The sequence below is a fragment of the Cyrtonyx montezumae genome, unplaced genomic scaffold, assembly GCF_038088225.1.
Source record: "Cyrtonyx montezumae isolate F1298 unplaced genomic scaffold, pur_monq_1.0 scaffold_4, whole genome shotgun sequence".
Taxonomy (NCBI): Eukaryota; Metazoa; Chordata; class Aves; order Galliformes; family Odontophoridae; genus Cyrtonyx; species Cyrtonyx montezumae.
Window position 1 is genome coordinate 7,553,136 of NW_027072045.1, and position 14,221 is coordinate 7,567,356.

Sequence of the window (14,221 nt, forward strand, 5' to 3'; positions counted from 1 at the left end):
TTTTTTTTAGAGGGGAGGGGAGGATGTGATGACAGAGGTGGTGACGAAACTGCGGACAGCAACACTTTGCTGCGTGGGCTGTGAGAGCCGGGCGCGCCTGAGGAGAAGCGGTTGCTCGGTGGCGGGAGCGGAGCGCGGTGTTGCCGCGGTCGGTCTTCGATTTGTGTGGCAGCGTTCTCGGAGCTGAAGTCACATTTTCTTTTAAATCTAAATCTTTTTTTGGGGTGATTAAGAGTGTGGGGCTTCACCACCCCACGCCGCAATGGCGATTTGAGAAGGAAGCTGAAGGAAATGGCTCTCTCAGTCATTCCTGCTGTGTCTGACAGGTTTTGCTTTTGTTTAACAGCGGTTGTAGGTACGCAAGGAGGCGCTTGTTAAATTGTTTTCAGGATAGGATCCACCATGCTCCTGTCCCATCAGGGTCTGCTGTTTGATTTGGGGCCTAGCAATGCTTTTGTAGAATGGGGTTTGAGTGCTTTTCTTTCATCTCCTGTTCACTACTGGAGCACAAAATGTATTATCAGTAGGAAAGTTAGATATATGAACTGCTGCTTAAGTGCAAGGGCAGTATTTCGTATGTTACCATGTCTGAAGATGCTTTATTGGAAGAGGACATTTGGGAATACAAATCGATAAGGAAGCAAAAGTCACAGAGTAACTCAGACAGTACCTCTGCGCCCCTGCAGACAGTAAACAAAGGCAAATGCAGGCCAAAAAGAAGGGGAAATGGAAACAAAAAGACATCCGTGGAAAAAAATGGCACTCCTCAGAAAAGCAAGCAGAGATTGAGGCCAAGCGAGGACTTGGATCCATGTAAAGATGACAGCAGAGTGCAAGCTCAGGAAAGTGTGAGCAGCCTGACAGAACAGGGCTCGCCAAGCACAAAGCTGGCTCATGATGGATATTGCCCGAGCTGTCAGATGCCCTTCTCCTTGCTGGTGGTGCAGACACCTCGCTGGCACGTTGCTGAATGTTTGGATACCCAAGGATCCATTGAAAAAGGTAGGAGTAGGGTAAGAAAAAGGTCTTCAGAAAAATGTTAAACAGATAATGCTGTTGTGAGCTCTGCTTTTCATATGTTGTTCAAACATTTTTGTGTAGAGTTTTCAGTTCTTTGTGAAGAATGTGGAAATCTGCTATGAAAATCTCAAAAAATGTGGAGCATTAATGTAAAATTTATGGTTACTTAACAAGTTCCTACTGGCTTAAGGAGGAAATCAAAGGTACATATTTGCCATTTTTTAAATAATGGGAATCATCCTTCAGTTAAGGGTTTGCAGCTTTTTCCTTAGAAATACATTTAACTCATATGCTGTGCAATTTGTTTTGTTACCTATGCACTGCTGTAATCAGAAATGGGTCCGTAGTCTAACTTAGGGGAAGTCTTAGCCAGTGGTCCAGTATGCTTTAGAGCTGTTATGCAGAATTGTACATGAACATTCCTGTATCACAAGATAGCCCACTTTGGTTTTGGAAAACAAATAGTACAGAGTCTGTCAGGCAAAATGAAGTAAAGGCTGTTGTAGTTTCTTCTTCAGAACAGTGAAAATTGAGGCCTTAATCCTGATTTTGATGGTGGTACTAACTTAAGGCAGATACGTTAACACCTCATTTCTATCTCTTCCTCCTATAATTAATGGGGGGAAAAAGATCCTAATTTGCATCTGTTTTAAAATTCTCACAAGTTAGGCTAGCGATCTGTCAACAAAAAATGATCAGGGAACAGCCACAGATCTTTTGTTGGCATCTGAACCCTGAGTACTTTTTACACATATGAAAATACCTGACTACTTTTTAAAATTTAACATGCTGCCTAGCAGACAATTTTAAATAGAATTTCAGGCTGATTCAGAACCTGGATTTGGTTTGTTTTGAGACGTGTCTTGGCCTTTTCAGGCAGTACTGATCTGAGCCCATTGCTTGGACATGAGACAATTCTAAACTGGAAGCCACGTAACACGGTAGTAGGCACGGTACTGAAACATGATAACATATTCATCTTGCTAGAAGGGTGAATTAGTGCAGGCTCAGTGCTGTGCTTTTATCAGGTTGGAAAACCTAAGACCTTTCATTTCGTGCCAGCTTGGGGCGGGAGATGTGGCAGCCTGAAAGTTCCTCTGTACTTGTAAGCTGCATTTGTAGCTACTGTATCATTAGCTGCAATTGTAAGAAAAGCTTTAAAATTGTATGCCACATAAGATTTTTATTTGATGTAATAATTATGCAAACTACGTTTATGAAGATATTAATGTTATTTCTTGGCTGAACTGTTTCCACAGAGTGTCCTGATGGTTTACTGTGCACATCTACCATTCCATCCCACTACAAGCGCTACAGTCATTTTCTACTTGCAGCAAGCAGAGCAGGAGAATATCTTGTGAACTCTGCAGCAAACTCTTTGGAGAGGAAGATGACATGTTGTACTGCTGCAAAGTCCAGCTGTTTTCCAAGTCACGCAGAAGGAATTTCACAGACTGAGAAACCATCTGAGAACTTTTATGTCCCAAATAATGAGTGTACATCAATGATACAGAATTCAGAACAAAGGAAGTCTCAAAATATAACCAGTGAAAGTACTTCCTCTTTTGCAGATGTTCAAAAGCCTCAACAAATATTTCAGCTCACACAGACCGCAGATAATAGTTGTAAATTTGAATTTTATGACTTTATATCTTCACAAGAAAGTGTTTCAGGAGAAGATCTTTGTAGTCAAGAAGGTGAAAGTCAGCTAAGCCTACTGCAGTCAAAAGCTGATTTCAGTGACTGTGAAATTTCTTATTCTCCACTCAGTACTTGTGAGGAAAGTGAAGGTGAAGCTGAGGAGGAGAAGGGATTAAAAACATTACAAAATAAATTACTCAATGTCCAGAACTTTGAAGGTGAGGAATCTAATTCTGAAGTTTTTGTATTTAAAAAGCAGTACTCTGAGGAAATAAATACATCAAGCTGCCTGTATCATAGTGGAAAAACTGTTTCTCAGAGTCATATGGACAGCAAGTGCTGTAATTCACCACGTGTAGATAATCAGCAAGGGGCAGTATCAGCAGATTCCTCTTTTCCTCTTAATTGTAATGAGGAGTTTCATCAGCCAGGATTGATTTCACCTGCTATTCATACAGGTAATAAAAAGTCACAGGATAGTGGTACTTGTGCTTTGAATTCTGTGTATTCAAGTCTTACTCCTACGCAATCAGAGCTATTCACAGAAGGTGCTGGATCTCCTCTGTCTCAAAAAAATAAGGTTTTGAGAGGCCTAAGTACTGTTTTAACTGGTACAGATAAAATGACTGCAGATACAATTGAAAAAGGAGCTTTCCAGGAGAGTTTGCAGCCAGTGGTGAAGAAAGAAGAAAACCTCGATGCAGCTCGTGTGTGCTTTCCCAGCCCCATCTCTAAAACAGCATCATCTCGTTCCTTAGCAAGTATGAATGCCAAATCCAGTCCTGCCAAAGAGCTCAAACAAATGGACATTGGTGTTTTCTTTGGGTTAAAACCTAAAGTCAAAGAGGAAAGCAAAGGAGAGGCGCGTTTGAGTGAGGGAAAGCAGACGCCAAGTTCAGTATCTCCCAGTGGAAAGAGGCCCAGGCAACAAAAAAGGAAAGCTGAAGGATCTGTGGAGGATGTAGAAGCAATTAAAGAAAGTTCAGATAAAGATGGAGACTTAGCAAATGTAACTTCTGGTGGCCAACGAAAGTGGAGAAAAAGATTTAAAGAATCATCTACTACAGGTGAAGGAACAAGGAAAAAGCAGTGCCCTTTCTACAAGAAAATACCATGTGAGAGATAACTATTGCTTTGTGTAGTGGTTAACTAGTTTGAGCTTGAGTATTGCATTTTTTCCCCTAATTTTAGGCTTCATTATTCTTTGTTCTCCGTATTAATTCAGACTGCAGTTTTTAATGTCTTCCTCCATTTAAGTCAGTAAAATGTTTAGGTGTGGATCCCCAGAAGAATCTGACTGTAAGACAGCAGTCTGCAGGGGCCTTCTCAATAAAGCACAGTGCAATGGTTATCTCAGGGTAGCAATCACTAGGACAGGCTTTTTCTTATTCTTGACAGAATAAGAAACATGAGTTGATTTACTTTCTAAGTGTTTTTGAATTTACCTGTTGTTAATGTTCACTTTTAATTTCTGAATATAATCTTTTACATTCTTTTTGCCCTAGAAAATACATTGGTCAGTTGCACTTATTTCCTTGCTTAAAAAAATAAATGCATTTTTTGATTTCGTATTTGAAGTTCTTAAATGCTACAACTTTGTAAGCAGAAACGTGAAAGTGAAGCAGGAGAGTGTAGCTCCGGAAGCAGGCATTTCTCAGTCCCCTCACACAGTTGTGCTAAATACAGGGTGATACATCAGCACCTTTAAAAGCTTCACAATTCTATTTACCACCAAAGGATTTAATCTTATATAAATATTTGAGGAAGCCAATTAGAAGTATATTAGTGATTATAAGAGCCAAGCTGCCTCTTGAAGATGGACCTATAAGTCTTCATGAAGTTACACTACTCATGGGTTCCGTGAACTGAGAGCATTTCCCATCTGTGTTAAAGTTGTTGAGCAGAGTTCTGTGTCTGCAATGGAATTTTAAAGTTGTTTTGCTGTCATCTATAGTATTTTTCATTTTGAGTTTTATTACTTTACCTGAAATACATTTTCTGTGCTGGTAATACTATGTGTTGATCCCCACTTAAGTTGTTTTTTTTTTTTAATCTTAGCAGACAACTGTGTTGTGTTTTCTTTTGTTTTTTTTTAATGGAATTACAAATTCTAGCCTCAAGTGAGTAGAGCTATTTCTAGTTCTGCTGAAAGTGCTGGGAGATAATACAACATAAAATGAAAAATATTTGAGTGTCACTAAAAGAATTGGTGTTTGATGGTTTTACAGAAGTATGACCCAATGTAAAAGTACCATTTGTCATTACATCCGCATTAAAAACATAAAATATTTTTAAAGGAGGACTGTCTTCCATGCTGATGTCTTTAAGCAATATTTTTGTGCAAGCAGCACCCACTCATCTCACATGGAATAGCAAATCATTCAAGTTTCATCTCTGTAGGCATATTTGGAGATCCGAGCTTGCTTACTTGGTAACTTGGCAGGTTTAAAGGGGAATATTAAACATAGAGTAATTGAGATTTTGCAGGTTGATCACAAATTTAGTTAAGCTGTTGGTATCTGTTTTATTTTTTGCTAAGATTTTAAACATGTGAACTTTCAAAAGTACCAATTAAATATAAATCTGGTTAACCAGTTGCCATTTGCGTAGCGTGGCAGGCCTGTGAATGTATTTGCATCTTGACACTTCATTAAAACTTTGTTTTAATGTGAAAAAATCTCTCTGTTATTTCTTTTTTGGTAACTGTTGATTCATTTGCAAACTTCACCCATCATTAAATGGTCTCTGACACTTTATACAGCAGAACTGTATTCCCTTTTTTAATTTTCTTCCTTCCAAATTAAGGCGATGAATATAAGAAAAATCTCATTAGAAGTTTGTTCACTTGTTCTGAATTACGTATGTTTACTGACTGGTTTCTCTTGTCTTTTTGCTTTAGGAACTGGCTTTACAGTTGATGCTTTCCAGTATGGAGAAATAGAAGGTTGCACAGCCTATTTTCTCACTCATTTTCACTCCGATCACTATTGTGGTTTGACAAAAAACTTCGTATTTCCACTATACTGTAATAAGGTAAGGTTTTTCAAGGTAACTAGATATTATCAAATCAGTGCTACTATATTCACTGATGAAAATAAATATAGAGCCAGAGATTCCATTGTTGGGGCAATTCTGAACAGTGGGTAATATGTATAGGGGAATCTGGGAAGAAATCTTATCCCTATTTGTTTGTTAAAGATCAGCTAAACTTACTTGTTTAGTTGCCAGGAATTAATTTAGGTTTAAATGCATCTCTAGAGTTCATATAGTTCAATTTCCTGCTCAGTACTGGGCTAACTTCAAAGTTAGATCAGATTGTTCAGAACCTATGTCAGTCAAATTTTGAAAATACAAGAGGACAGATTCCACTGTCTCCATGCAACTTGTTGCAGTGCTTAACCCACTCTTTTTTTTTTCCTTATATGCAATTGAAATGTCTTTTTGCAACCTGTGACTTCAGCTTCTTGTTTTTTTGCATGTGTCATGAGAATAATATGGCTCTGTGGTCTCTGTTAATTTCATCAAGTGAGGGAAGTTTGAAATTAAGTTCCCCTTAAACCTTCTCCAAGTTAAGAAAATGCTGTTGTTTTAGCCTGATCCTTTGTGTTCTGTTCTTCAGGCCTCTGAACAGCCAAGACTGTTACTGGCTATGTTATATCCAACTGAATCTCTGCTCCTAACATCGTAGGGCACCTTCCCTAATAAGTCCATTGAGAATCTGCATCAAAAATTTCTCCAGGAGCTACTCTAGAAGTCTCCTGAAATGCATGTGTTCCATGTTTTTCCAGCAGCTGCTGGGTTGACTACAGTACCCTATGATGAGAGTCAGGGCCCTTGACCTGGAAACTTGTACAGTTGTTGAAACTTGTACAGTTGTTTAAAGAAAGCATTTCCAACTTCTTGACTATGCAATCTGTAATAAATACTCATTGTTTGTTGCTTCTTGTTGTCCTCCTCATGTTCTCGTAGTTTCTCTCTAAGCCAGTTTGGTTTTAAGAGCCTTTGTTTCTAAAATAAAGAAAGACTTTTAAGATTATGTTCCTGGTCAGTATTAATTCCTTTTCTTGTTACAGATAACTGGCAATCTGGTGAAGAGCAAACTTCGAGTCAAGGAGCAGTACATCCATGTGCTGCCAATGGACACAGAATGTATAGTGAATGGGATCAAAGTGATGTTGCTGGATGCCAATCAGTATGTGTCATTGCATTTGCTGTGCAGTGTTTGTATGTATAGAATATTAAAGATAAGTGGCTGAACAGATCCCGGTTTTTTTTTGGGGGGGGAAGGGTTTCCATGGGTCTGAAAAGAAGAGCAGAAATACTTCAGGTACCTGAGTTGACTTATTGATAGATTTTTCACTTCACGAGTGACTTAGGAGTGTAGAAGCCTAAACTTATTGCAGGGGTTAGCTTCTAGAATAGGCGAGTTCTTTTTTAAAGCAAATCTTAGGCTTTTTGGTAATAAAACCTTAGTTTTATTTTGTTTGTTTCTAGTGAGTACTTCAGTGTTAACCACACATCTCCTTAATGTTTATACTTGTTGAGAATTTGGATGATTTTCTAAGGTCTGAGTACTTCTGGGCTTTTTTGTGCCTGGTTGGAAACATTTTAGAACTAGTCATCAAATCTGTTGAGTTTCTGTAGCTACAAGTCAAGATAGCGAAAGCTTCAGCTGAAGAAAAATATGGTACTTTGGTTCCTGAGAGAGACAAAACCCAACCAGTCAGAAACAAAACCAAAACCCACAAGCACCACAACAAGTAACTTGCACTGGATTCAGTGGTAGAAGGGTGAGCGCTGACAGTGTGTGGTAATGCTGGATTTAGGGCTCAGTAGCTACTGACTTCCAGCCTTATGCTCTTGCTGTTTTGTCTCTTGGTACCTTATTTGGCTATGGGCTTGAAGAGAAGTCCTTTCCTTCAAGTATATATTGAAACACAGCACTGTGTCACAGCCTGTTTGAATATTACTTATCTTAGGATTTGTTGGAGAGATAAGATTCCATGAAGTCCATTGCGAACCCTTTCTGGGAATGAAGGAAGCCTCGTTTCTTATGTAATTTGGTCACTTCTCATTCTTCCTGTTTGATTTCCTTGTTTTTTCCCTTTTCTTGGGGAGTTCACCAGTTTTGTCATTTTAGCTCAGGTTCATGACAGTTTCTTCCTTTTCTGAGGTTTCATTTACCCTTTACATGTGACTCATGTCCACAATGGTCTCTGATTTTCCTGTCTGAGCACTTGCCCTTTGGACAGCTTTGGTGAGGAGCTGCAGAAGGTGCAGTGGAATTATTGTGGCCCACACAAGACTTGTACTTTCAAGCAGTGATTTCTGGATGCTGGGTGATATTTAAAACCTGCAAATAGAGTTTAAAAGCATATGCTTCATTAATTTCTGGGGGAATTAAGATGCATCTGCAATAATGAAATGTTAATTACAGATAAGAATGCTGCTTCTTTCGTCATATGCCGTTTCCTTTAACTCAAGTTTAATAGAACCTCAGAGATTGCAACTGAGGCAGCATCTTTGTTGTACCCAACAAAAAAAGAGCAACCCAAAAAGAAAGTTAATGCTTTGATTATTTTACTGTTGTTGTTTTTTCTTCTGTCTATCTCAGCTGAGAATTCAAGTCTACCTTGTCTATGGCTGTAAGGATTTCTAGCTACACTAGGTAGTGCAGTAGGTGTGATTTACAGTGCTGTTCTGCACACCTTCTTGTTACTGGAGGGCAGTGTCCTACAGCACCACATCTGTATGAAAACATGATCTATGTGTGAGTGTTTTCTTTATTTTCTTTCCAGTTGTCCAGGTGCAACAATGATCCTTTTTTACCTGCCTAGTGGAACTGCTATTCTGCACACAGGAGACTTCAGGGCAGATCCTTCTATGGAGCGTTACCCTGCTTTGATTGGTCAAAAAATCCACACCCTTTACCTTGATACCACGTAAGTTGTGTTAATTTTTCTTTTCAGTATGACTTTCTTTGCAGTTAGTAAGACTTTATGAACCAAACACATGTAAGTAGAGATAACATTACTGTTCTGACACTCATTTGGTGTTATGTGAAACCCAAAGTCCGTAAATATCTGTCCTGTTCAACTGTTGTGCTGTTAACATGAGAGAATAAAAGTGGATATTGGAAATTATGCATAAGTATTTGTTGAAATGGCCTTATTATTTGTAACTGATGTTAAGTTTTTGATGTTAAAATTTGTACATTAAGTTTTTCAGCTCTAAAACCAGAGGATTATGGAATATTGTTTCTTTGAGTGTTCAGCCCTGCTATGAAAAAGTAGGGGGAGGGAACTGAAAGAGTGATAGAATGCCAAATGGATATGTCAGATTTCCAGGTTTTCATTAGACCTTTCTAAGACTCATGTTTTTCTGTGATGACTAATGTCCAGCTGCAGTTCTTTATTTCTGTTCCATATGTTTCTGTGAATGAATAATGCTTTATGTTATGGTTTTGTGTCCATGACAAAGATAGACATAAGGATGTAATTAGAATATGCTACAAATATCAAGCTTGGAAGAGCACTTGGTATTTACAGAGGGAAAAACTACAGAATTGAGTGTTCATGTCAGGCAACCAAACGAACAAAGGGAGAAGGCATGCATAGAATAAGTTTTATTCAGTTTCATGTGAGCACCTCCGTAATTTCTAATAAATGGATTTTCAAGCAAGTTGAAATCTTATTCAAGAGTAGCATCTTCTTCATTTTCTATTGCTTATATGCAGTTTGGAGGTCCTTTGTAAATTCAGCTCTCTTCTATCTGGTCTATCTTGTTTCCATGCCCCAGGTACTGTAGTCCTGAATATACCTTTCCATCTCAACAAGAGGTTATCCAGTTTGCTGTCAATACGGCCTTTGAGATGGTGACTTTAAACCCTCGTACTCTAGTTGTCTGTGGCACCTATTCCATTGGAAAAGAAAAAGTGTTTTTAGGTATGTAAAAAAACAAACAAAAAAAACCCTAATGGATCAACTGATTAAATAAATGTCTAAGAACATGTTAAATGACATTTTTCCTGAAGGATGCAAAAGGGTTGCTTGTTCTTGATGGTCAGAAATTGCATTAACTGAACAGATTTAATAATCCTACTGCTAGTTCTTTATTTTTCCAGTCAGTAAGTTGAAACATTTGGGAAGAAATATTTTTCTGCCGTGTTTGTAAACAAGCACGCACCTCCCTCCCAAGTATGCAGAATATTCATTGAACAGTTTCATTCATTTAGTATCCAATTGTTTGTGGTGAGACAAGTGCCAGAGATATTTTAAAATGTAAGTGGTGTATTTTTGTTTTAGTGATCTCATTTTATCAAGGTACCAGAAGGATGTAATTATTCTTCAACTTCTATTTTGATAAGTTTTTCCTTCAAACTTCACGTATTTTCTAAAATATGTATATTTATCAGTTTTAAAGAAATCAGTCTTTACACAGCATTCCCCAAACCAAAACACAACCTTTCTGTCCGAATGAGAATGTTGTATGCTATGCTTCACTCAGGCACAGCATTAGAAACCAAAGTGATTGGTTAAAGGCAGCTGTGCTCCGTTTGTGCGTGGTATGTTTGAAGTCATAATACAAAACTTCTGCACTGATATTAAGTTTCTCTACCTTGTTTTATGTGTATATTCCAAAACCATGTGTGTTTCTAGCTTGTTTGAAGTGATTACCAATTCATGCCAGTAAGATTTTTACCAAAGAAATACAGTTTTGATCTTGTCACTGTGCTTTTCTTCTCCTTTCCTTTCCAGTTGTGATATGTAATTCTGGTACTAAAACACGGAGCTAGAGTAGTTGATTTTGGCTGTGTCATACATATGTGTATGTATATATATATGTGTGTGTATATATATATATGTATGTGTGTATGTATATATATATATATAAATATATAAATTTCACAGCCATTGCAGGTTTTTCTTCTCAGTTTCATATTCTAAAATTATCTTGTTGAATGCAGATTGTTTTTGTTGTTTTTTCCCCAATAGTAAAAATGATTCATTGTAATAGCTAGGAATAGCTCCAAAGAAGTCACAAAGTAACTCTCAGTTAATATTTTTTGTTTGGTTTTGTTTGTTTGTTTTTCCAATTAATCCTAAAGCAATTGCTGAAGTTCTGGGCTCCAAAGCAAGCATGTCCCGTGATAAATACAAAACACTGCAGTGCTTGGAGTCAGCAGCTGTTAATTCCCTCATCAGTATGAACTGGGATGGTACTTTGGTTCACGTTCTTCCCATGATGCAAATTAATTTTAAGGTAAGTTCTAGGAGTATACTCTTTAACCTTCTGGCTAATCTTAACTGCTGGCTCTTCCCAAACAGTGTTTGGTGCTTATTACCCTCTTGACAGATCATATTTACTTGGTAAAGTTTTGACATACAGCATTAGATTGAAAATGAAATGCAATTAAACATTAATAATGTCTCCAAACATGATGCACAGAAAGCATAATTTCACTTCAATACAAAGCTTGTGCAAAGATAAGATGAGATTTGTTCAAAGGCTTACTCTGTGTGGGCTTTTTGAAGTAGATTTCTGTAATGACTGCAGGGTCTATTAGCAATTAATATATTTTGACATTGAGTTCCTGCTTTCAACTTGTCTCTTTATGTGATGTAGAAAAAGACCAGAAGGGTTTTCTGCATGCAACTCTGCATTAAGATGTGCTTCAGCCCATGAACATTGCTAAATTCCAGTTTGGTGTTTGACATAAAAAGGGAATAGGATTCTCTTCTGTTCGTCTCTGTTCAATTTTCAAGGATTTGCGGTTTTATTTTTACCTGCAGAAACGTTATTTCTCCTGCTGAAGAATAAGGATATGGTTACTTGAGGATGTGGATATTTAAAACTCAGTGGAAGTTTATGCATAAGCAGACGCACACAGCAAGTTAATTGAAGGGTGTGTTAAGCATGCACAAATGCTTAAGTTTTCCACGTGATAAACTTTTGTATTTTTTGTAGCCAAAGCAAGTAAAGGAGTTTGTTTCAGATGTTGTTTCACCACAGATGAATTTAAATGCACATTCAGTCAAGAGATTTGAGGCAGTAGAATTTTAGTGTTGAGACTTTTCGTGGGAATTTCTTAGTTTGGAAAGGTGACTAATTTCTTGGGTGAAGAGGTGTTTTAAAATGGTCCACAAAATACAGAATAACATTAAGGCAAAGCAGCAGGCTCTAGTTTAAAAATAATCTGAAGGAAAGAGAAAAATGGAGGTCACTTAGTCACTTAAATTTGGATTCATTTTCCTGCTTTTCTTCAGGCTTACTGTGCCACTTCTCTGTTTATTAACTTTCCAGTGTCTGGCAGGTTAAGTTAGTGATTGGTGTTTGGCTGCAGCCTCTCAATCTCGTATCTCTCTTCCCTTTATGATTTTGAGCTCTAAAATTGCATAGGGCTTTCAAGCAAAGAATGCACCTTTAAGTTTTTCCACACAAGAAAATTGATTTTCTGCTTTTTGGCTTGAAATAATACTCACCGTGCTTCATCCATTAATAGGACTGCACATTCCTTATTCTTCCTTCTCATCCTTTTCCTGATCCTAGCTTAAAGAGCATCAAGGCTAACTTAGCCCTAATTTACTTAGTGCTCCTGGCTACAAGCAGATACTGAAATGTCAGTGGTACTTTAAATTAACTGGATGATTTTGCACTGAAGCAGGCTTTTGCCTTTTTTATCACTACTCAGCTGCAAGAGTGCTGACCTCCAGCTGAGAGAAGAAAACGAATTGCTTGGGGGCAGGATCAAAAAATGTGATGATGCCTTATGTGTTCTGATTTGTAATGCATAGCTATTAATATGTGCTTATTCAGATGAAACAGTTGAGATCCTAAGGTATGAGGTGCTCTGCAAATGTAAGTATTCATGATTACTGATTTGAAGGCAGATGATATTTAAAAGAAAAAAGCTACAAAATTTTATTTGATATCTCTTATCATAAAATCTCCAGTCTTTCAACTAATGAGCCGTTTAATGGCATTCAGCATATGTCCTATTTATTCAACAGGGGTTGCAAGATCATTTGAATAAGTTTTCTGAGAATTTTGATCAAGTTCTGGCTTTCAAACCTACTGGGTGGACCTACTCTGATTCGTGCCTTTCCCTGGTGGATATCAGACCTCAGACAAGAGGAAAGATCACCATTTATGGTATAAGCGTGGTAAAGATTCATTGCATTTAGTTGTGTGAATGGTCTTTGTATTTTTGTTCTGGGAACTCCTACTGTTTATTGTAACCAATGCTTTCTCAGATAACTCACTGAGAAACTGAACAGATGGACCTCTCCAGGAGAAAGTAGTTGTGAACACTGTAAATGAAGATTTTTTTCATACTTTCTGCTCCTGTCCCCTTCTTGCAAATAAAGGTTTTTCCATGTTATTTGGAGTAACTCCCAAGGATTAATTTTTGGCCCTACTGGGGCTGATGGCAGTGCAGTTCCTGACCCAGGGTTTCATTCCATGCTTCCCTCTCATGCTGGAGGGACTCTGGCTGTTCTTCTCCCTCTCAGTTCTTATCAGTGGTTGGAATTGAATCTCTTAGTGTTTTTAGTATTAACTTAATCAAATGTTAGATGCTGTTCATTTTTCACTGATGACTGATTTGGTAACTTAATGCAAAGTAACTTTTCCAGAAATAAAATCTGGATTTTCTTTTGAACCTAGCTTTAGACTTTAGACCTCCAGTTTGAATAAAAAAAACAAAACCAAATTTTTCTGAGCTGGAAAGCTTGCAAGAGTATTTTTGACAAGAAGTTAGGTGAAGTAACACATCTCTCTGTTTCATTTCAGGGATTCCTTACAGTGAACACAGCAGTTACCTGGAAATGAAACGTTTTGTTCAATGGTTGAAGCCACAGAAAATTATCCCAACTGTAAATGTTGGTGACTGGAGAGCCAGAAGCTTGATGGAAAAGCATTTTAGAGACTGGATGATTGAAGGCAGTGGACATTAAGTAAGGAAAAATGTGTATTTCAGAGAAGACAAGCTGAATGGGAAATGCTTAGTTCCTGTGAAATTGTGACTCCTTTTTACACAGAACTCTTCAGGATGGATTCCACTGTCATTCTCCTGGGGAAAAAAAATGGACTGGTGGGAGGGTACCTTGTTTTCTGATGTACCTACTAATATATTTTCCTATCACTTGTTTGCAAATGCCTATTTCAGGATATCTTTATTCTTTTTTTTCCCTATTCTTAATGTGTGGTGCTGGGGGAGAAGCCACCTCCAGGTTAATCTTTTTGGAAAGTAAGTTATTGTAATAAATGGAACAGCATTAATGCTTATGCAGTGTGCTAACTGGCTCAAGCTTCAGAGGAGCTCTTTTTTTCATAAGCCAGATTTAGCTTTAATTATAACCTTAACAAAGTTTACTTGATGAGAGAGGATTGGTGTAGCTTCTGCTGTATACATGCTTGCAAGAATGAATTTTATAGAAGGCTTTGCTAACTATATTATGGTCAAGATTTCTTTTTTTTAAATAAAGAACCAACATGAAGCATGTGAGTTTTTTCTAAAATCGAAGTGCATTTATTTTCAGTGTGATAGTTGCTCATCTGA

The 14,221-nt window shown here is 37.7% G+C and overlaps 1 protein-coding gene across 1 annotated transcript; it reads left to right on the plus strand.

The window, feature by feature from the left end:
• Positions 1–214: 214 nt before the first annotated feature.
• Positions 215–14,134, plus strand: DCLRE1A (DNA cross-link repair 1A). The gene is given in 9 exon segments (XM_065746965.1): positions 215–1,002; positions 2,280–3,776; positions 5,561–5,694; positions 6,735–6,853; positions 8,460–8,603; positions 9,460–9,605; positions 10,769–10,923; positions 12,672–12,813; positions 13,453–14,134. Coding segments are annotated over 9 exon segments (2,919 nt in total). The 5' UTR covers positions 215–584; the 3' UTR covers positions 13,617–14,134.
• Positions 14,135–14,221: the final 87 nt, after the last annotated feature.